A 25,516-nucleotide genomic window follows, 5' to 3' on the forward strand; every position below is an offset into this window, starting at 1 on the left:
ACGGAGTGAGTCTCTGGTCCTCTGATTTACTTGTATCTTCGGAGACAAGTCTGTTGACTGAGAATGCACAGTTGTAATGGTCTTAGATGAATGCGCGCAAAAGGAACTATGTCCATTGCCGCTACCATCAAACCTATTACTTCCATGCACTGCGCTATGGAAGGAAGAGGAACGGAATGAAGTGTTTGACAAGAGTTTAGAAGTTTTGTTTTTCTGGCCTCTGTCAGAAAAATCCTCATTTCTAAGGAGTCTATTATTGTTCCCAAGAAGGGAACCCTTGTCGACGGAGATAGAGAACTCTTTTCCACGTTCACTTTCCATCCGTGAGATCTGAGAAAGGCCAGGACTATGTCCGTGTGAGCCTTTGCTTGAGGAAGGGACGACGCTTGAATCAGAATGTCGTCCAAGTAAGGTACTACTGCAATGCCCCTTGGTCTTAGCACCGCTAGAAGGGACCCTAGTACCTTTGTGAAAATCCTTGGAGCAGTGGCTAATCCGAAAGGAAGCGCCACGAACTGGTAATGCTCGTCCAGGAATGCGAACCTTAGGAACCGATGATGTTCCTTGTGGATAGGAATATGTAGATACGCATCCTTTAAATCCACCGTGGTCATGAATTGACCTTCCTGGATGGAAGGAAGAATTGTTCGAATGGTTTCCATTTTGAACGATGGAACCTTGAGAAACTTGTTTAAGATCTTGAGATCTAAGATTGGTCTGAACGTTCCCTCTTTTTTGGGAACTATGAACAGATTGGAGTAGAACCCCATCCCTTGTTCTCCTAATGGAACAGGATGAATCACACCCATTTTTAACAGGTCTTCTACACAATGTAAGAATGCCTGTCTCTTTATGTGGTCTGAAGAAAATTGAGACCTGTGGAACCTCCCCCTTGGGGGAAGCCCCTTGAATTCCAGAAGATAACCTTGGGAGACTATTTCTAGTGCCCAAGGATCCAGAACATCTCTTGCCCAAGCCTGAGCGAAGAGAGAGAGTCTGCCCCCCACCAGATCCGGTCTCGGATCGGGGGCCAACATTTCATGCTGTCTTGGTAGCAGTGGCAGGTTTCTTGGCCTGCTTTCCCTTGTTCCAGCCTTGCATTGGTCTCCAGGCTGGCTTGGCTTGAGAAGTATTACCCTCTTGCTTAGAGGACGTAGCACTTGGGGCTGGTCCGTTTCTACGAAAGGGACGAAAATTAGGTTTATTTTTGGTCTTGAAAGACCTATCCTGAGGAAGGGCGTGGCCCTTACCCCCAGTGATATCAGAGATAATCTCTTTCAAGTCAGGGCCAAACAGCGTTTTCCCCTTGAAAGGAATGTTAAGGAGTTTGTTCTTGGAAGACGCATCCGCTGACCAAGATTTCAACCAAATCGCTCTACGCGCCACAATAGCAAACCCAGAATTCTTCGCCGCTAACCTAGCCAATTGCAAAGTGGCGTCTAGGGTGAAAGAATTAGCCAATTTGAGAGCACGGATTCTGTCCATAATCTCCTCATAAGGAGGAGAATCACTATCGATCGCCTTTACTAGCTCATCGAACCAGAAACACGCGGCTGTAGTGACAGGGACAATGCATGAAATTGGTTGTAGAAGGTAACCTTGCTGAACAAACATCTTTTTAAGCAAACCTTCTAATTTTTTATCCATAGGATCTTTGAAAGCACAACTATCTTCTATGGGTATAGTGGTGCGTTTGTTTAAAGTAGAAACCGCTCCCTCGACCTTGGGGACAGTCTGCCATAAGTCCTTTCTAGGGTCGACCATAGGAAACAATTTTTTAAATATGGGGGGAGGGACGAAAGGTATACCGGGCCTTTCCCATTCTTTATTTACAATGTCCGCCACCCGCTTGGGTATAGGAAAAGCTTCTGGGAGCCCCGGGACCTCTAGGAACTTGTCCATTTTACATAGTTTCTCTGGGATGATCAAATTCTCACAATCATCCAGAGTGGATAATACCTCCTTAAGCAGAGCGCGGAGATGTTCCAACTTAAATTTAAATGTAATCACATCGGGTTCAGCTTGTTGAGAAATTTTCCCTGAATCTGAAATTTCTCCCTCAGACAAAACCTCCCTGGCCCCCTCAGACTGGTGTAGGGGCATTTCAGAACCATTATCATCAGCGTCCTCATGCTCTTCAGTATCTAAAACAGAGCAGTCGCGCTTACGCTGATAAGTGGGCATTTTGGCTAAAATGTTTTTGATAGAATTATCCATTACAGCCGTTAATTGTTGCATAGTAAGGAGTATTGGCGCGCTAGATGTACTAGGGGCCTCCTGAGTGGGCAAGACTCGTGTAGACGAAGGAGGGAATGATGCAGTACCATGCTTACTCCCCTCACTTGAGGAATCATCTTGGGCATCATTTTCAGTGTCACATAAATCACATTTATTTAAATGAAAAGGAACCTTGGCTTCCCCACATTCAGAACACAGTCTATCTGGTAGTTCAGACATGTTAAACAGGCATAAACTTGATAACAAAGTACAAAAAACGTTTTAAAATAAAACCGTTACTGTCACTTTAAATTTTAAACTGAACACACTTTATTACTGCAATTGCGAAAAAGTATGAAGGAATTGTTCAAAATTCACCAAAATTTCACCACAGTGTCTTAAAGCCTTAAAAGTATTGCACACCAAATTTGGAAGCTTTAACCCTTAAAATAACGGAACCGGAGCCGTTTTTAACTTTAACCCCTTTACAGTCCCTGGTATCTGCTTTGCTGAGACCCAACCAAGCCCAAAGGGGAATACGATACCAAATGAAGCCTTCAGAAAGTCTTTTCTATGTATCAGAGCTCCTCACACATGCGACTGCATGTCATGCTTCTCAAAAACAAGTGCGCAATACCGGCGCGAAAATGAGGCTCTGCCTATGATTAGGGAAAGCCCCTAGAGAATAAGGTGTCTAAAACAGTGCCTGCCGATATTATTTAACAAAAATACCCAGATTAAATGATTCCTCAAGGCTAAATATGTGTAATATATGAATCGATTTAGCCCAGAAAATGTCTACAGTCTTAATAAGCCCTTGTGAAGCCCTTATTTACTGTCTGAATAAAAATGGCTTACCGGCTCCCATAGGGAAAATGACAGCTTCCAGCATTACATCGTCTTGTTAGAATGTGTCATACCTCAAGCAGCAAAAGACTGCTCACTGTTCCCCCAACTGAAGTTAATTCCTCTCAACAGTCCTGTGTGGAACAGCCATGGATTTTAGTAACGGTTGCTAAAATCATTTTCCTCATACAAACAGAAATCTTCATCTCTTTTCTGTTTCAGAGTAAATAGTACATACCAGCACTATTTTAAAATAACAAACTCTTGATTGAATAATAAAAACTACAGTTAAACACTAAAAAACTCTAAGCCATCTCCGTGGAGATGTTGCCTGTACAACGGCAAAGAGAATGACTGGGGTAGGCGGAGCCTAGGAGGGATCATGTGACCAGCTTTGCTGGGCTCTTTGCCATTTCCTGTTGGGGAAGAGAATATCCCACAAGTAAGGATGACGCCGTGGACCGGACACACCTATGTTGGAGAAATATCCCACAAGTAATGGATGAACCTGTGGACTGGATACACCTTTACAAGAGAAATCAGATTTATCTGATTTTTCTTTTTAAAAAATCATTGATTTTTATCCACCCTGATCCCTTGCCTTCTTGGGGTACATAGGAACATTCTAAAAAATTCCAGCACGCTTCTCTTTCCTACATATACACACCTTTCCCCTTCCTGTCAATGCTAACTTAGAAACAGCCAAGCAAGAGTGGGGTAGTATAGAGAACTGATATCTATATGTTGTGATTACACAGAGGTCTAATCTCAGGTTTGATTTGGCTTTAGAGCAACGAGAGTTTGCAGAGTCAGGGGTTTGATTTGAGGCCTAATGTAGGCAGGGGACTGACAGTAAAGATGAAGGGCTGAAAGCTGGTTTGGATCTTGAACAGACCCTGCGGTCTGATCAGTGGTTGGATTTAGTTATGGAAATGACACAGAGATGCTCCTCTTATATGACACAGTGGTCTTTTTTTGGGGGTATTTGGCATGTGAAGTCTGGTTAGGGTTTATAACATCTAGAACAAATTCAGGGCCAGGATTGAAGCATTGCAAGGTCAGGGCCTGAACAGTATTTTGTTTTAAACATGTAACTTACTGACAAGATTCCGGACAAGGGGAATATGTGGTCAAAAACGTGAGTGTGGAACTCTAGGGTACTGCTCAGAATTACTTTAGCATAGTAAAATTTTTCCTTTCCTATCCTAAGTACTAAAAGAGACTGACATGAAACAGATTAATGCTTCAATGGGTGTCAAATACAACCATGCTAAACTAGAAAACAAAATGCTGGAATAAATTCTAGAGAGGTGCTGACAGTATTATAGCCCCACAACGCATAGTTTCAGACTTAAAGGAACAGTGTTCTGTAAATTCGATTTCCTCTTAATGTGTTTACAATGATTGCAGAGTTTATGGGAAATCTATGGGAAATTGCTTGTTTATGTATATTTTTGTGTATGAAACAGCTGTATCTGCTAATTGAAAACACAATAAAATGATATGAGCTGAGCTTTCAGGGAGAACAGACCTCATATTAGCTTAGCTCTATATTTACACAAAATCATCCCTTAATACATAGTGAGGCTAATATTTAGAGAAAATAATGGGAAATTAACATTTTAGTACCTCTCTGTCCAACCTCCCCCTGAAAAAACTTGATTTTCCCCCCAAACCTTCTTGTTAACATATTTTTCCTTTATCTAGCACTTAAGTACTGACATTGTCAGTATACATGGGGATACAACAGGCAAATGCAGCTATTTCAAATGTCAAAATAAAAGGTAAAGGGAGTGATTTGTAAATAATTCAATATAATTCAGCAGGTAAAATGAAAAGAAAAATCAGTACACTGTGCCTTTAAGAGCTCTGTCCATCCAGTTTGGAGAATGATATATTCAAAGAAAAGATTAGTCTGAGAACAACATGTAGATATATTTTTAAAGTTTAATTAGCCGTTTAAATATTGACAAAATAAGTGTAAAGTTTTAGTGTCTATAAAACAATGGAAGCTGCCATGTTGTAACTTAGGTTACCTTCTCTGCTGTGGACAATTATGGACAGTTATAAATAGGTCATTAGGGTGTGCAGCCAATTGCTGTTTGGAATATGACAGTGTTCTGCACTTCCATGTGTAACAGAAACGGACAAACTCACAATTTCAGAATGAAATTGAAGGATAAGGGGACAAAATAATGAGCGTATATTGCAGTTTTTCTTATATATATATATATATATATATATATATATATATATATATATATATATATATATACACACATATATATATACACACACACACACACACATATATATATATATATATATATATATATATATATATATATATATATATATATATATATATACACACACACGATTTATCATTTTATATTACCATCTCAAAGTGTTTAATGACCCATTAAAAGGACCTTAAGCTTCTGATATAATGTTAGGTGACTTTTTAAAGTCCGATCTTTGTTGGTGTGTACTGCATGTGAGAGAAGAACTGAATAAACTTTAAGATAAGGCAGTGTATGTACATTTTTGCAGTTTACATAAAAAGAAAAATATATACTATTTACCTGAGTCTTCAGAGTTCTTTCAGTGCTAATAGTCTTCTCAAATGTAAGTTTCATACTGGCAATTTCTTCTTCCTTTGCTCGATATTCTACAAAAACAAATTGTTAAAATGTACAATGAGTTTAGAATACAATAAATTGTCACTTCAAGTAAGATTAAAGGTACAGTCTACACTTTAGTAATCTTAAAGTCTTACCTTAGATTAAGCTGCAAATAGCCTTCTGCCTCCCTTTCTATATCATGCAGCAGAACAGTAAAAAAGTTATTTTAAAATTAAAATGGCTGCCAAGCTCCACCCATGGATGACATCACGATCTGAACTACATCTAGGCACTCTGATGAAAAGCATTGGCAGACTGTTGAATCCAACTAGTGAGCTTTTTGTGATTGGACACCCTATGCAGCCCAGATTGTGATGTCACTGGTGGGCGGAGCTTGGCAGCCATTCCAAAGTGGCCATTTGCAGCTTAATCTAAGGTAAGACTAAGATGACTAAGGTGTAGACAGTCCCTATAAACAAAGATAGGTACTATTTGTCACATGTCTGTTTATTAAGAACAAGCTGATTTTTAATTTTCTGTTAAATTAACTTTAATATTTCCTGGATCTGAAAATAAGATTATCACCCACACAAACCTTTTTATGTACAGAGTAAGAACACATATCAAGATACATTTTAATCTCATCATTTTGAAAGTGGATATTCCTTGAGTCCAAAAGGATTTAGAGGCTCCTCCTCTACCTTTATAAGACCCATCATGCTGGCTCTAGCCTCAGTTTTAAACATAGCTAAGGTGTTTAAAGGGACAGACTACTCCAAAATGTGTATTGTTTAAAAAGATAATACCTTTATTACCCATCCCCAGTTTTGCACAGCCAACATGGCTATATTAATATACTTTTAACCTCTGTGATTATCTTGTATCTAAGCCTTTTTTGACAGCCCCCTGATCACATGGCTATTTATTTATTATCTAAACACAGAGAACGTAGAAATTCAGTGTAAAAGTGAAGTGAGCAATCTGGAGCCTGGAGCCGTTACAAAATCGCAACATGCAGAGTGAGCAGGAAAATAGTGAACCTTAAATATAATACAGTTCATATTAACAGTCAAGCAGTATGAATGCAGAGTTCCATGCTGTTGCAATATAATGTGTCACTGGCAACATGTATATATACAGGTGGCCCTCGTTTTACAACCGTTCAGTTTACACCGTTTCAGAATAACAACCTTTTTTTCCAGTCATGTGACTGCTATTGAAAAGCATTGAGAAGCAGTGCATTTATTAAAATAGCTAGTTGGTGGAGCTGTCCACTTGTGTTGCAGCAAAGCCAAGCAAGCTGAAATTAATCAGTTTAACCAGACCTGAGCTATCAAGCAGATTTCAAAGGAACAAGATCTTCCTTTCTATAAATCAGTCCAGATTGGAATGCATAGAAAGAACTGTTTGCAGAAAAATGCAAGTGAAGTCTGTGTTGTGTGATTATTTTATTAGGTTTATAATGCTGTTTAGCATTTAAAGTCTTCATTTCAAAGCTTTAAAAATAATGTATTAGGTGTTACTTATGACAATTTTGAGAGGAGCCTGGAACCTAACTCCCTCACTTCCCATTGACTTACATTATAAACTGGGTTTCAATTTACAACCATTCCTTCTGGAACCTAACCCCAGCGTAAACTGAGGGATACCTGTATATGTATATATATATATATACATACATATATATATATATATATATATATATATATATATACACATACATACAAACATATATATATACATATATATATATATACATATATATACATACATATATATATATATACATACATATAATATATATACATACATATAATATATATACATACATACAATATATATACATACATATATATATATATATATATATATACATACATACATATATATATATATATATATATATATACACAGGTGGCCCTCGGTTTACGCCGGTTCAACTTGCGCTGTTTCAGAATAACAACCTTTTTCAGTCATGTGACTGCCATTGAAAAGCTTTGGAAAGCAAAGTGCACTAATTAATATAGCCAGTAGGTGGAGCTGTCCACTTGTTTTGCAAAAAAGTTATGCAACTTAACAGCCTTAAATTGATCTGTGTACACAGATCAGACCAGATCTATCGAGCAAAATTTAGCAGCCAGGCACTTCCCTATTATCTTCCTGTCCAGCAGCATGAGGTGAGGGTGCCTAACTGCTTATTAATCACTGCAGATTGAAATGCATAGAATAGGTGCAGACCCAATATTATCTAACATGCTAACAATGCAGAGAACTGATTGCAGAAAAATGCAAGTAAAAAAACGTTTTTGTTCATTAAACTTAGTTTGATGATGATGCAGTCTGTTGTGTAATTATTTTATTAGGTGATGTTTAGCAAATGTTTTTGTTTATTAAACTTAGTTTGATGATGATACAATCTATATTATTAGGTTCATAATTCTGTTTAGCATTTAAAGTCTTCATTTCAAAGCTTTAAAAATAATGTATTAGGTGTTACTTATGACAATTTTGAGAGGGGCCTAGAACCTAACCCCGACTTACATTATAAACTGGGTTTCAATTTACAACCATTCCTCCTGGAACCTAACCCCGGCGTAAACTGAGGGCTACCTGTATATATTATATATATGTGGCCGATGTTCAGCTAAGGCTTTAAGAGGCAGAGTATGAAACCATCCAGGAAATACATACAGTGGTAAGCAGATTGCAAAGACCTACCACTGAAAAATAAAACACACCCTCCTCCTGCTAAAAGCCAGAACGATCAGAACACACTAAACAACTATTGTAACCGTGCACTCCTGGCGAAATCTGCCCTCTGTTGAATAAAGTCTTTTAAGACCATCCGCTTGCTGTCTCTCCTGAAAAGTATGAAGCTGCACTTAGTAGTAGCAACTGTTTTACCCGCTCTGCTCAGCTCCGCTCCTGATACGCTCGAAAGCTCCTCCCCTCCAGTATGATGTAGAGAGTTGAACAGCCCAATTAAGCTCCGGATTAAAGCGTAGGAATAGAGTTCTAGTACTCCAAAGAAAATTCAGAAAACAGTTCCCAATGGAAATCCGAGTTTGAAAAGAAGGTGCCACAGGATACCAAAATATGTAAAATATCCAAATACTTTATTAATTTTCGTAAAAAAGGTTAAAATTGGTAGTTAACTCCATACAAGATTATATGTGAGTACAGGAACGTCTGACCGGTTTCAGTCACTTTGACCGTAGTCATAGACTTAAAATTAAGTTACAGGTGTATACTATTTAAAGGCTCTATGCTCCTCCTGCTAGGAGGTGCTAGAGAAATACTCACATAAATTAACCCTCAAAAGTAAAATGTACATACAAACGGTTAGTCTCAATACAAAAAAGTTACTAAATACATAGCACTGATTTACCCTATGAACAGTGTTACACAGTTAATGTTACATCAACGGCCAAATCTATGCTTATAAGCTATTAATAAACCATAAACAATGTAACAAACTGAAGTGACAGAAAAAAAACATAATTTATGCTTACCTGATAAATTTATTTCTCTTGTGGTGTATCCAGTCCACGGATCATCCATTACTTGTGGGATATTCTCCTTCCCAACAGGAAGCTGCAAGAGGATCACCCACAGCAGAGCTGTCTATATAGCTCCTCCCCTAACTGCCACTACCAGTCATTCGACCGAAGACAAGCAAGAGAAAGGAGAAACTATAGGGTGCAGTGGTGACTGTAGTTTAAAAATAAAAAACACCTGCCTTAAAATGACAGGGTGGGCCGTGGACTGGATACACCACAAGAGAAATAAATTTATCAGGTAAGCATAAATTATGTTTTCTCTTGTAAGGTGTATCCAGTCCACGGATCATCCATTACTTGTGGGATACCAATACCAAAGCTATAGGACACGGATGAAGGGAGGGACAAGGCAGGCGCTTAAAAGGAAGGCACCACTGCCTGCAAGACCTTTCTCACAAAAATAGCCTCCGAAGAAGCAAAAGTATCAAATTTAAAGAACTTTGAAAAAGTATGAAGCGAAGACCAAGTCGCCGCCTTACAAATCTGTTCAACAGAAGCCTCATTTTTAAAAGCCCATGTGGAAGCTACCACTCTAGTAGAATGAGCTGTAATCCTTTCAGGAGGCTGCTGGCCAGCAGTCTCATAAGCCAAGCGTATTATACTCCTTAGCCAAAAAGAAAGAGAGGTTGCCGAAGCCTTTTGGCCTCTCCTCTGTCCAGAGTAGACAACAAACAATGCAGATGTTTGACGAAAATCTTTAGTAGGTTGTAAATAAAACTTTAAAGCACGAACCACGTCAAGATTGTGTAAAAGACGTTCCTTCTTTGAAGAAGGATTAGGACACAGTGACAGTACAACAATCTCCTGATTGATATTTTTATTAGATACCACCTTAGGTAAAAAACCAGGTTTGGTACCCTTGAAGAACCTTAAGAACTAAATTTAAACTCCAAGGCGGAGCAACAGGTTTAAACACAGGCTTGATTCTGACTAAAGCCTGACAAAACGCCTGCACGTCTGGAACCTCAGCCAGACGTTTGTGCAAAAAAATAGACAGAGCAGAAATCTGTCCTTTTAAGGAACTAGCTGACAAACCCTTCTCCAATCCTTCTTGGAGAAAAGATAATATCCTAGGAATCCTGACCTTACTCCATGAGTAACCTTTGGATTCACACCAATGAAGATATTTACACCATATCTTATGATAGATTTTCCTGGTGACAGGCTTTCGCGCCTGTATTAAGGTATCAATGACCGACTCGGAGAAACCACGCTTTGATAAAATCAAGCGTTCAATCTCCAAGCAGTCAGCCGCAGAGAAATTAGATTTGTATGGTTGAAAGGACCCTGAAGTAGAAGGTCCTGCCTCAGAGGCAGAGTCCATGGTGGAAAAGATGACATGTCCACCAGATCTGCATACCAAGTCCTGCGTGGCCACGCAGGTGCTATCAAAATTACCGATGCTCTCTCCTGTTTGATCTTGGCAATCAGACGAGGGAGCAGAGGAAACGGTGGAAACACATAAGCCAGGTTGAAGGACCAAGGCGCTGCTAGAGCATCTATCAGCGCTGCCTTGGGATCCCTGGACCTGGATCCGTAAAAAGGAAGCTTGGCGTACTGGCGAGACGCCATGAGATCCAGTTCTGGTTTGCCCCAACGTTGAATCAACTGTGCAAACACCTCCGGATGGAGCTCCCACTCCCCCGGATGAAAAGTCTGACGACTTAGAAAATCCGCCTCCCAGTTCTCTACTCCTGGGATATGGATAGCTGATAGATGGCAAGAGTGAATCTCTGCCCATTGAATTATCTTTGAAACCTCCAACATCGCTAGGGAACTCCTTGTTCCCCCTGTAAGCTACAGTCGTGATGTTGTCCGACTGAAATCTGAAGAACCTCACTGCCGCTAGCTGAGGCCAAGCCTGAAGAGCATTGAATATCGCTCTTAGTTCCAGAATGTTTATTGGAAGGAGTGCCTCCTCCTGAGTCCACGACCCCTGAGCCTTCAGAGAGTTCCAGACTGCACCCCAGCCCAGAAAGCTGGCATCTGTTGTTACTATTGTCCAATCTGGCCTGCGGAAGGTCATACCTTTGGACAGATGGACCCGAGATAGCCACCAGAGAAGAGAATCCCTGGTCTCTTGATCCAGATTTAGTTGAGGGGACAAATCTGTGTAATCCCCATTCCACTGACTGAGCATGCAGAGTTGCAGCGGTCTGAGATGTAGGCGGGCAAACGGAACTATGTCCATTGCCGCTACCATTAAGCCGATTACTTCCATACACTGAGCCACCGAAGGGCGAGAAGTATAATAAAGAACACGGCAGGAATTTAGAAGTTTTGACAACCTGTCCTCTGTCAGGTAAATCCTCATTTCTACAGAATCTATCAGAGTTCCCAGGAAGGAAACTCTTGTGAGAGGGGATAGAGAACTCTTCTTTTCGTTCACTTTCCACCCATGAGACCTCAGGAATGCCAGAACAATGTCCGTATGGGACTTGGCAATTTGGAAATTCGACGCCTGTATCAGAATGTCGTCTAAGTAAGGGGCTACTGCTATGCCCCGCGGCCTTAGGACCGCCAGAAGTGACCCCAGAACCTTCGTAAAGATTCTTGGTGCCGTAGCTAACCCAAAGGGAAGAGCCACAAACTGGTAATGCCTGTCTAGGAAGGCGAACCTGAGAAACCGATGATGATCTTAATCGTAATGTGAAGATAAGCATCCTTTAAGTCCACGGTAGTCATGTATTGACCCTCCTGGATCATAGGTAGGATGGTTCGAATAGTCTTGAAAGATGGGACCCTGAGAAATTTGTTTAGGATCTTGAGATCTAAGATTGGTCTGAAGGTTCCCTCTTTCTTGGGAACCACAAAGAGATTTGAATAGAAGCCTTGCCCCTGTTCCTCCTTTGGAACTGGGTGGATCACTCCCATAACTAGAAGGTCTTGAACACAATGTAAGAATGCCTCTCTCTTTATCTGGTCTGCAGATAATTGTGAGAGGTAAAATTCTCCTTCTGGGGAAGAAGCTTTGAAGTCCAGAAGATATCCCTGGGACACAATTTCCAACGCCCAGGGATCCTGGACATCTCTTGCCCAAGCCTGGGCGAAGAGTGAAAGTCTGCCCCCTACTAGATCCGTTACCGGATCGAGGGCTGATCTTTCATGCTGTCTTAGAGGCAGCAGCAGGCTTCTTGGCCTGCTTACCTTTGTTCCAGGCCTGGTTAGGTCTCCAGATCGGCTTGGACTGGGCAAAATTTCCCTCTTGTTTTGCATTAGATGGAGTTGATGCTGCGCTCGTCTTAAAGTTTCGAAAGGCACGAAAATTAGTTTGTTTGGTCCTTAATTTATTAGACCTATCCTGAGGAAGGGCATGACCTTTTCCTCCAGTAATATCAGAAATGATCTCTTTCAGTCCAGGCCCAAATAGGGTCTGCCCCTTGAAGGGAATGTTGAGAAGCTTAGACTTTGAAGTAACGTCAGCTGACCAGGATTTAAGCCATAGCGCCCTACGCGCCTGTATAGCAAAACCTGAGTTCTTAGCCGTTAGTTTGGTTAAATGAACAACGGCATCAGAAACAAATGAATTGGCTAGCTTAAGCGCTTTAAGCTTGTCAAGTATATCATCCAATGGAGTTTCTACCTGTAAGGCCTCTTCCAGAGACTCAAACCAGAAGGCCGCAGCAGCAGTGACCGGGGCAATGCATGCAAGAGGCTGGAGAATAAAACCTTGTTGAATAAACATTTTCTAACTTTTATCCATTGGATCTAGGAAAGCACAACTGTCCTCGACGGGAATAGTTGTATGCTTAGCTAGGGTAGAAACTGCTCCCTCCACCTTAGGGACCGTTTGCCATAAAACCCATGTAGCGGCATCTATTGGAAACATTTTCTTAAAAATAGGAGGGGGAGAGAACGGTACACCTGGTCTATCCCATTCCTTGGTAATAATTTCTGAAAACCTTTTAGGTATTTGGAAAAACATCAGTGTAAACAGGCACTGCATAGTATTTATCCAATCTACACAATTTCTCTGGCACTATAATGGGGTCACAGTCATCCAGAGTAGCTAAAACCTCCCTGAGCAACACGCGGAAGTGTTCAAGCTTAAATATAAATGTAGACATATCAGAATCAGGTTGAAGCATCTTCCCTGAGTCAGAAAAATCACCCACAGAAAGAAGCTCTCCTGCCTCAGCTTCTGCATATTGTGAGGGGATATCAGACATAGCTACTAAAGTGTCAAAGAGCTCTGTATTTATTCTAGTCCCAGAGCTGTCTCGCTTTCCTTGTAACCCTGGTAGTTTGGACAATACCGCTGTAAGGGTATGATCCATAACTGCCGCCATGTCTTGTAAAGTAAACGCCATGGGCGCGCTAGATGTACTTGGCGCCTCTTGAGCGGGAGTCCCTTGAGCGGGAGTCAAAGGTTCTGACACGTGAGGCGAGTTAGTCGGCATAACTTCCCCCTTGTCAGTTTCCTCTGGTGATAAATCTTTTAAAGACAGAATATGATCTTTATAACTTAAAGTAAAATCAGTACATTTGGTACACATTCTAAGAGGGGGTTCCACAATGGCTTCTAAACATAATGAACAAGGAGTTTCCTCTATGTCAGACATGTTTAAACAGACTAGCAATGAGACCAGCAAGCTTGGAAAACACTTTGATAAATGTAAACAAGCAAAAAATAAAAACGGTACCGTGCCTTTAAGAGAAACAATTTGTCAGAAATTGAAAAACAGTGATAAAAAGCAGTAAATCTTACGAAATTTTTACAGTGTGTATAATAGACTAACAGAGCATTGCACCCACTTGCAAATGGATGATTAACCCCTTAGTTTCAAAACCGGATCAAAAAAACGATATAAACGTTTTTTAACAGTCACAACAAACTGCCACAGCTCTGTTGTGGCCCTACCTGCCCATACAACGACTTTTGAAGGCACAAAAACCCTTTGTAGAGGTCCTAAGTGTTCAGGGGACTCCTTCAGGGAAGCTGGAAGTCTCAAGCTGCAAAAACTACTGCACGATTTAGGCCTGAAATTAGGCCCCTCCCAACCTGTACTCACAGTGATAGGGCCATAAAAAACTATCCCTAGGCAAAATCTAGCCAGCCATGTGGAAAAATCTGGGCCCCAATAAAGTTTTATCACCAATATGTAGAAAAAAAACGTTTAAACACTTCCAGCAAACGTTATCTTATTTTCAGTAATGTGAGAAATGAATAAGAATATTACCTTTTACAGCAAGCATGATACTAGTCGTTATTAAATCACTGTAATCAGGCTTACCTTAAATAAATCCGGTATTAACAGCATTTTCTAGCATATTCATTTCTCTAGAAAAATTTAAACTGCACATACCTCATAGCAGGAGACCCTGCACGCCATTCCCCCAGCTGAAGTTACCTCATCTCTTCAGTTATGTGTGAGAACAGCAATGGATCTTAGTTACAACCTGCTAAGATCATCAAAAACCACAGGCAGACTCTTCTTCAACTTTCTGCCTGAGGCTAAAACAGTACAACTCCGGTACCATTTGAAAATAATAAACTTTTGATTGAAGATAAACTACATAAATTCACCACATCTCTCTAGCTACTTCCTATGTTGTCGAGAGCTGCAAGAGAATGACTGGTAGTGGCAGTTAGGGGAGGAGCTATATAGACAGCTCTGCTGTGGGTGATCCTCTTGCAGCTTCCTGTTGGGAAGGAGAATATCCCACAAGTAATGGATGATCCGTGGACTGGATACACCTTACAAGAGAAATAATAAATTTTAGGAACCAATCACTATGTTGGTATGAAATTTATAGAGTATATATATATATATATATGTGTAACATTGAAGACTCAGGCACTTCCCGGATAAAAAGTCAAGGAGTTTTATTAGTCAAAAGGTAATCAAAGATAAAAACATGCAATAGCGTAGTACAGAGAATCCACGCTGACACAGCTATAACTACTATTACTCAGTGAATAAGGACTGCTGGGATCCTGCAGCAGACATGTTTCGTGCTTGGACAGCACTTGTTCACTGCTTACAGGATACCCAGACTCCTCCGTCCTTAAATAGGGAATTTCTTAAAGGTACATGTACTCTATTATATTTGTCCTTATTGCTAAATCAATCAAATAAACAATTCAGTGTGAACTAAATTACAAATGTGACGTTATATATAATAAATGTATTCCTTTATTCTCATATCTATTTTATGTTTGTACATAATATTACAGTTGTGTTGTATATTACATAACTATGTATGTGTAAACAACTACCCTCAATGATATTGCAACACACTATCAATTATTATTATAACCTAAGTTATATTTCATAGTACTCCCCTTTATATCAATTACTTTCTTATAATTTTATGTCCATTTGATAAAAGGGAATGAACTAAAAAATAACAACAAGAAGTCAGTGTGAATTTAGACACATAGGTCAATATCTCTCCTGAAATTTAGACCATAGGGGATAGAGGTATTTGCTGTAAAAATCCAAAAAACCTCTCTTAGATCTAATTTCTCCTCTCTATCTCCCCCTCTCCTCCACTGGGGGACGTGATCAATAGCTTGGACAGATAATAAGTTAGCATCAGAATTGTGATTATTTCTGAAATGCCGTGCAATCGGGGTATCAGAGTCAGGATCCTCAATGGATCTTACATGTGCTAGAAACCTATCCTTGAGGGATCTTTTAGTTTTTCCTATATATTGCTTTTGGCACCCCCTACAGGTTAACAAGTAAACTACATGTGTTGTAGTACAGTTAATGAAGTTTATTTTATGTATTTTATTTGTAGTGGTTGAAACAAATGTGTCACCCTCTATTACATGATCACAGGTCTTGCAGATTTTTTTCCTGCATTTAAAAAAACCTTTCCGTTGTCTTAACCAACAAGTATTACCAGACCTTTTTGAACAGTCTGACGGTGACACATGATTTCCAATCATTTTCCCTTTTCTAGAGATATACTCACAGCCCTCTTTTACAATCTCCTTAAGTCCTGGATCTGTATGTAATATAGGAATATTGCATTTTATGATATTACAAATTTCCGTGTACTCCATGCTATATGTTGTAATAAATTTTGGCTTGCGCTTTATGGCGGTATTGTGATATCTCATGTTTATCTTTGTATATCAGTAATGTTTCTGTTGGTATTGCATCAACCTCAGTGCGTGCTTTTTTAAGGATATTGATATCATAGCCTCTATTTATTAGCCTTTCTGTTATGATGTCAGCTTGTTTGTTGCAATCTTCAGCTTTAGAACAATTTCGTTTAGCTCGAATGTACTGTCCCTTAGGTATACCGTATATTGTACGTCTCGGATGACTTGAGTTAAATTCAAGAATGGTGTTTCCTGATGTCGGTTTCCTATACAGGTTTGTTTCAACTGAGCCTGATGTATCACTCACTGAAATAATTATATCCAAAAAGCATATTTGATTTATACTTTGTTCTCCTATAAACTTAATGCCACATTGGTTCATATTGAGATAGTTACAGAAATTTTCCACTTTTTGTTCATCACTATCAATGATGAAAATCAGGTCATCTATGAACCTAGCGTATAAAATAATGTTGTTTCTTAGGGGGGTTCCCATCTCCAAAGACGTGGAACCGCTCCCACCATCCCATAAAGAGATTGGTGTAACAGGGGGCAAATTTGGCCCCCATAGCGGTTCCACGTCTCTGGAGATAGAAGCCCCCCACGAACATAAAAAAATTATGTGTTAGTAAGTATTCAATTGAATACATAATGAACTGCTTGGTTCTCTCATCATAGTTACTTTGATTTTCCAGTACAAATTCTATCGCTTTAAGACCTTGTTGGTGAGATATAGATGTATATAAGGAAGCTACATCTGCTACCAGAAACCTATAACTTGGTTTCCATTCAATTTTATTTAATTGTAACAATAAGTCAGTAGTGTAATGTAACTGGGTAATTTATTGACTAAAGGTTGTAGCTATGTGTCCATGAGATCTGACAGGGGTTCATTAAGTGAATTAATGCTCGCTATAATGGGGCGTCCTGGAGGATTTACCATGCTCTTGTGGATTTTTGGGAAGTAGTGAAATATGGGGATGTTAGTATTCTCAGGTATTAATGCTTCCTCAATTGCTTTTGTTATCATATTGTTATATCTTGCCCTTTTTACAATTTCACTTAATACTTCCCTGTATTGTACACTGGGATTTTCCCTTAATCTGCTATATACCTCACTATCCTGTAGTTGTCGTTTTACCTCAGTTACATAAGCAGATCTATTCAATACCACGACATTTCCCCCCTTGTCTGAGGGGCGTACAACAATTCTATCATCATTAGAAATTTTATTCAGTGCTTCCTTCTCCTTAAGTGTCATGTTATATTTACATTTTTTGGATTTTTCACTCAGTTCTCTAAGTTGCCCTTCTACTACCTTCTGAAAGGTCTCCACAGGATGTGTTCTGGAATTCACATGCTCCTACATTCAATAACCCCTGTAAATCTATCACTGAACACTCTTCAGAAAATGTAAGGCCTTCCTCAATAATTGCATTGTTTGAGGTTTCCGCCCTTTCTTGCACCTCCACAGCATTCAAAAAAACACAATGTATGAGACCGTGCCAAAACAAAACTACTACAACAGACTCCAAATGAAATAGAAGTCTCTCTATACTTCTATAAAATAAATAAGGAAATGCAATAAAAATTATCAAAAGGAGCGCTCAAAAAGAGCTAAAGTGTAGCTGTATTGGATAGCAAAAAATATAAGTGCATATAGGTAAATCTGACTATTAGATGTATCAATGAGCAAACGCTGAGAATTAACCACAATTGCCTGACAGTGGTACAATCTAAATATCCTAACTCTGCACTAAATAAAGGAACACAATCTAAATATGGTTATGATATTATCAATCTCAATGCAAATGGCAATCGAAAAATATATTTAATAAAAAGTGAATTTCGGTAAAATATATCATTAATTTATAATATAACAAATCTAGTCAATAAAATACTTTTATTACATACATTTAAGGTCGACCTTATGAGTAAATGGACAATATATTAAATAAATTTTGCATAACAATATAAAACAAAACAAATAAAACAAAACATATATATAATAATTGTGTGCTGGAATCAAATAATGTCCCAAAAGGCCAAAGAGTCTTTTACAAAGTCTTTAAATCCTGGATGTTTGCATGCTTTATATCCGTGATCGCAAGTCTCCTGGAAACAAAAGATAATCTCCTTCAGGCAGTGTGAAGAGCCGTGTGTAAATTAATTACTCTCTACTCACAGTTTCAAAAGGCTGAGGTCTGCGATGAAAAGTGCCCGTAGAAAATAGTTTAATTTTTCAATTAATTGAAGAATTGAAAAATTAAACTATTTTCTACGGGCACTTTTCATCGCAGACCTCAGCCTTTTGAAACTGTGAGTAGAGAGTAATTAATTTACACACGGCTCTTCACACTGCCTGAAGGAGATTATCTTTTGTTTCCAGGAGACTTGCGATCACAGATATAAAGCATGCAAACATACAGGATTTAAAGACTTTGTAAAAGACTCTTTGGCCTTTTGGGACATTATTTTATTCCAGCACACAATTATTATATATATGTTTTGTTTTATTTGTTTTGTTTTATACTGTTATGCAAAATTTATTTAATATATTGTCCATTTACTCATAAGGTCGACCTTAAATGTATGTAATAAAAGTATTTTATTGACTAGATTTGTTATATTATAAATTAATGATATATTTTACCGAAATTCACTTTTTATTAAATATATTTTTCGATTGCCATTTGCATTGAGATTGATAATATCATAACCATATTTAGATTGTGTTCCTTTATTTAGTGCAGAGTTAGGATATTTAGATTGTACCACTGTCAGGCAATTGTGGTTAACTCTCTGCGTTTGCTCATTGATACATCTAATAGTCAGATTTACCTATATGCACTTATATTTTTTGCTATCCAATACAGCTACACTTTAGCTCTTTTTGAGCGCTCTTTTGATAATTTTTATTGCACCTCCACAGCATTCGCAAAATGTTTGCGCAATATTAATTTTCTAACAAATCTGTTCACGTCCAACACAGTGTTGAATAAATTAAAATGCTGTGAAGGTACAAAATTAAGACCCTTTGATAAAACCTTCCTTTCATCATCTGTAAGTAACACATCAGACAAATTTAATACATCATTGTTAATGCATATTTCTTCTTGTGAGTTTCTGATCTTGTTACATAAACTTGTTGTTGTTCCTTTTTCTTCTTCTTGTCTTGTTTCCTGTATTCCATTGTTTCCTTCTGTTTCGCATTTCCTTCCTTTCCCCCTTTTTCCTCAGTGTGTTTTTTTTCTTCCTGGCTATATATAAATCACTTCCATCAACCCTTGTACGGTTGTTAACAGGAGGAAAAACTTTCTCACCAGCATAATGATGGGTCACAAGATGAAAAATATTTATTACACTGTATATGCTTAATCATATATAAAGTCTAACATAGTGAATAGCACATAGCACAATTGGAGAACAATGATCAACACGATTTAAATTCCACCAACAATGCAAAATAATACATATAAAGTTAAAATATGAGTTAAAATATGAGTTAAAATATACATCACTTCATATCTCCTACAATGAAGTGTGATATACAAAGTACTGAAGAGATCATAATCTTCTCTAAACACAAAAGGTAGAGATCTAATGTTTGTTATTTATTTACTCATTATTAAGGGGTGAAGTACAACACCTATGAGTGATAGGTCCATAATCATGATACAATTCTAGTTCTATGTATGAAGTGATACCACCCTATCCCTAGCCAATATGCTAACAGCTAAGAACCAGATGGATGGTATAATTAAATGTTACATATCTGACAAAATAATCAGTTAACACCTCTAATAATAATAATAATAATAATCTACCTGTGCCACTAGTTGATTATGTCGAATTCCGAGTTGAATCCCACAGGTAGCAGGCAACCAAGTTTATGAATCCAATATATCTCTTGTCTAGAGAGTATATGGAATTTGTCACCCCCTCTCGGGGACTTGACTATTTGTTCAATTGCCTGCCACCTAAAGGACCCAACATCTCCATCGTGTACTTCAAGGAAATGCTTAAACAGAGCTGACACCGCTCTGTCAGTGATGTAAGACAAGTGCTTTTTTATTCATTTCCCCACCTCTCTCGTGGTCCTCCCAACATATTGCCTGTGGCAAGTGGTGCATTCCACCAAATACACCACAAATTTATTGCCACACTTCACACATCCTTTAGTCTCAAAACATTCAGCGCTGGTGGCTGAAACAAACGTAGGAGACACATTGATGTGATCGTAGGACCCACAGGATCGTTTGCCACATTTAAAAGTACCCTTAAAGTGTAGCCATGAGCTCTTACATTCCTCTCCTTTAAAGGGGCAGTATACTGTAAAATAGTTTTTCCCTTAATGTGTTTACAATTGCTTTTTTTTACCAACTGCAGAGTAAAAAATGTATGAAAATTAGCTTTTTAAGGCTTATTTGTGTATATTAAAGCTCTGATTTTGTGTTTTGAAGCCACAACCTAATAAAATGGGTTGAGCTTGTAGGTATAATCAGATCTCATTACTGTATCACATTGTGCACATATACCTGCTTCTTTATCTTATATCTGTCCTTAAAACAATCACCAATACTTTGAGAGAACAATGGAAAATCAACATTGTATTACCTTATCTCTGCTATATCCGACTGGGAGTGTAATTTCTTCTGCTGGCTGTGTTTACAAAGCTCATCTATAGCTGGTACGCGCGGCCACAAACTTTCAGAATAGGTGGGGATACCACATGCTAAATTAACAATTTTAAATGCCAATATAAGGGTAAAGGAGCTACTTGTAAACAATTTAATACACTCCAGCAGGTAAAGTTGATCATTGGGAACAAATTAAAGGGGAGAAAATTTTTGAGTAAACTGTCCCTTTAAGCATACTAGGGGAGAAAAGGTTCCCCAGGGCTAGGTTCTTTTTATATACGAACTTACATCCATCATTGATCACTTCACGTAAGATTTTGTCTCCCCGTAGTATCGGTATGTTTCTCTTTATGACATTGCATACTTGATTATATTGATTAGAGTATGCTGTCACTAGAATTGGCTTAGTTTTTACCCCTACGGCCTCTCTTTGTTTTTTACTTTTAGAACAGAACAGTTGGTACCTATCCATTTGACTTACTTCCCAATATGCTCTGTTGATGACTTTTTCAGGATAATGTCTGTCAAGAAGGCGTCTTAAGGTTCTCACTCTCTCTATGGAAATCCTCATCTAGGGAACTATTGCGTTTTCAGGCGCATAAATTGGCCCTTTGCAATGCCCTTAAACGCATGTTGTGGGTGACTACTATTAGCATACAAAAGGGTGTTCCCTGAGATGGATTTTCTATATAGAGATGAGATAATCTTCTTGGAGTCATAATCTGCTGTTAGAGGTGTTAACTGATTATTTTGACAGATATGTAACATTTAATTATACCATCCTTTTGGTTCTAAGTTGTTAGCATATTGGCCAGGAATAGGGTTTCACTTCATACATAGAACTAGAATTGTATCATGATTATGGACCTATCACTCATAGGTGTTATACTTCACCCCTTATTAATGAGTAAATAAATAAACATTAGATCTCTACCAATTGTGTTTAGAGAAGATTATGATCTCTTCTGTGCTTTGTATATCACACTTCATTGTAGGAAATATGAAGTGATGTATATTTTAACTCATATTTTAACTCAATTTTCATCTTAATCATAGGTCTGTTATACTGTTAGTTATCTATCATAGTTTATATGTAGTATTTTGCATTGTTGGTGGAACTTGAATTGTGTTGACCATTGTTCTCCAAGTGTGCTATGTGCTATTCACTATGTTAGACTTTATATATGATTAAGCATATACAGTGTAATAAATATTTTTCATCTTGAGACCCATCATTATGCTGGTGAGAAAGTTTTTCCTCCTGTTAACAACCGTACAAGGGTTGATGGGAGTGATTTTTTTTTTTATATATACTCTCTATAAATTTCATACCAACATAGTGATTGGTTCCTAAAATGTTTTATTTTTTTTTCTGTCACTTCAGTTTGTTACATTGTTTATGGTTTATTAATAGCTTATAAGCATAGATTTGGCCGTTGATGTAACATTAACTGTGTAACACTGTTCATACAGTAATATCAGTGCTATGTATTTAGTAACTTTTTTGTATTGAGACTAACCGTTTGTATGAACATTTTACGTTTGAGGGTTAATTTATGTGAGTATTTCTCTAGCACCTCCTAGCAGGAGGAGCATAGAGCCTTTAAATAGTATACACCTGTAACTTAATTTTAATATAGAAAAAAAGATAAAAGAAGGCGCCAACATAGTGCGGTTACCAATGGGATGGAACACGCTTAGTAAATAATACCAGGTACTCACAGGATGAAAGACACTTGAGAAGTGTCACAGGTGCCTCCTGGACTCTCAGAGTTGTCCAGCTAACTCCCACTCCACTGTGGTGGTAAGGTTCCGCTTGTCTCTTAAAATCCGTGCTCTCCGGTGAGAGGTGATACAGCAAGGATAAAAGTGGTTTGTGACGGTAGTAACAAACTACAATATTGCCAATAAAAATATCAGAAAAGAAAGTTCGTGGCTGCAGTAATAAAATCAAAAAAAGACTTTATTTACACTGTGTAAATAAAGTCTTTTTTTGATTTTATTACTGCAGCCACGAACTTTCTTTTCTGATATTTTTATTGGCAATATTGTAGTTTGTTACTACCGTCACAAACCACTTTTATCCTTGCTGTATCACCTCTCACCGGAGAGCACGGATTTTAACTGGATAGCTGGATTTGGGGAAACCGCAAGAGAGTCCTATTGGAATACTGGCTGGGAGCCACAACCACTAGCGGAGCCATCCTAATCGGTAGAGACAAGCGGAACCTTACCACCACAGTGGAGTGGGAGTTAGCTGGACAACTCTGAGAGTCCAGGAGGCACCTGTGACACTTCTCAAGTGTCTTTCATCCTGTGAGTACCTGGTATTATTTACTAAGCGTGTTCCATCCCATTGGTAACCGCACTATGTTGGCGCCTTCTTTTATCTTTTTTTCTATATAGTATCCACCCCTGGGTCACCAACAGGGATCTTTTGGAGAAGAGCCTGCCTACTGTGATTTGGACATTACGCCCATCATATATGTAACACTTTGAACTTTGATCATTGGGACTTTTTCACTATAATATTTTACAATTCTATCACATTGCTGTGTTTATTATTTACAGTGCCTTGCAGTTTTATCACTTTATTATTTTGGGGTGTTTGCTGCAAAGACACCACTATATTATGTTATCACTTTTAATATCTAAGAAGAATTTTTTTATTTTTTTTTTATTTTTTTTTTTTTTTTATTTATTTGTTTCGTAAGAATTCATTTGTATCCTAATATAATTTGATTGGGGTATTTTTCTATAACGATTTGTATCGTATAGTTATATATTTAGATTTTTAACACTGTGATTGTGTCTCACTGTCATACAGACAGGGGATTTTCAGACCATTGGCGCACTAATTATACACTAGCACTTTTTTGAACTTAATTTTAAGCCTATGACTACAGTCTAAGCGGCCGAAACCGGTCAGACGTTCCTGTACTCGCATATAATCTTGTATGGAGTTAACTACCTATTTTTACCTTTTTTACGAAAATTAATAAAGTATTTGGATATTTTACATTTTTTGGTATCCTGTGGCACCTTCTTTTCAAACTCGGATTTCCATTGGGAACGGTTTTCTTATTATCTATTGACTTGCATTTTAGTCAATTAGTGCAGTGAAATGCACAACTCCACCAGAGAGAGCACAACGTTATCTATATGGCCCACATGGATTAGCAGTCCCCTGTTGTGAAAAGCTAATAAAAAGAATGCAATAAAAGGCTGTCTGTAGTGGCTTAGAAACAGGCAGAAATTTAGAGGTCTAAATGTTCTAAAGTATATTAATATAACAATGCTGGTTGTGCAAAGCTGGGGAATGGGTAGTAAAGGCATTATCTTTTTAAATAATAACTATTTTGGTGTTGACTGTCCCACAATTCAATGCATGCTCTCTGAGTAAACAAGCTGTTTAAAATGCTGGTACACAGAGAATATCTGCAAAGTAATAGCTCTCACTGAAACTAAATTTGCAACAAAGAAGTTTGCAAAAAAATGCTTATATTCAACAATACAACACTGTGAGAAATCCAAGGGGGGGAGTGTATATTTTACTTTATTTACTAAATAAATATATCACATAAAAGGTCACTGTCACTATATTAAAGGGACAGCGTAGTCAAAAACAAGAGAGTACTATTTAAATACAGCATTACATATAAACTTGCAATCAATATGCATGTATTTCAACCTTGCTGTGTGTTCACTGCTTATGTATATATAACAAATCACAGAGCCAGGGATTTTCCCTCACTACCAAACTAGCGTGATTACAGCTAAGGAGTCACTAGATATTTTTTTCAAGGGTGGGAAAACCCATAGCTCTGTGATTAGTTTGAATCCCCAACGCAGAACATGCTGCAATCTGATGATGTCACTGCAGAAAATACAGCATATCAGCAGAAAGAATGGAAAATACATGCAGGAACAGTGATCTTTGCAGCACTGTTCCACATCAGGCTATTCTCTTCAAACAGCTCTGTGCTCTGGCTGCAAAGTGTACATTTTCCTTTACACAGTGCAGCCAGAGTGAAGTACTGTTTGAAGAGAAGGAGCAACACACTGATTGCAACTGGCTCTCAGGGATTTTTTAAACCCTGCACAACAGCCTTTCCCAGTCTGCAAAGCAGTGTTTCCTGAAGTTCTTGTGAGTAATACACCTTTTTTATTACTTCATTTTTACCTTGTAAAAAAATGAATGCTTACCTGGTAAATTATTTTCTTTTGGAATGATGATGGTACACAGTCCTCCATAACTTGGGATATATAATACCCGGCACCAGGAGGAGGCCAAGAACCCATGTCAGAGATTAAAATCCCTCCCACTTAGTTTAATTTCTAGCCAAATAAATAATAGGAAACATATAGGTAGTAAAGGGAAACCAGGGTCTGTAAAGGTGTCATTAAAAAATTTAAACTGACGGGGCCTGTGGACCATCATCATTCCGAAAGAAAATAATTTATTAGGTAAGCATAATTTTTTTTTTTCGTAAAATGATGATGGTCCACAGTCCTCCATAACATATTATTAATACCCAAGTAGATGGTCTATATTACGGAAAGGGTGGGACA

At 38.2% G+C, this 25,516-nt stretch overlaps 1 protein-coding gene across 1 annotated transcript in view; it reads right to left on the reverse strand.

The window, feature by feature from the left end:
* ROCK1 (Rho associated coiled-coil containing protein kinase 1) overlaps positions 1 to 25,516 on the reverse strand; it is a 1,092,122-nt gene that overhangs the window by 153,091 nt on the left and 913,515 nt on the right. Inside the window, exon 25 of the mRNA XM_053714968.1 lies at positions 5,649 to 5,734. Within this exon, the coding sequence (XP_053570943.1) occupies positions 5,649 to 5,734 (86 nt within the window). The remainder of the gene's footprint in view (positions 1 to 5,648; positions 5,735 to 25,516) is intronic.

The sequence above is a fragment of the Bombina bombina genome, chromosome 5 (genome assembly GCF_027579735.1).
Source record: "Bombina bombina isolate aBomBom1 chromosome 5, aBomBom1.pri, whole genome shotgun sequence".
Lineage (NCBI taxonomy): Eukaryota > Metazoa > Chordata > Amphibia > Anura > Bombinatoridae > Bombina > Bombina bombina.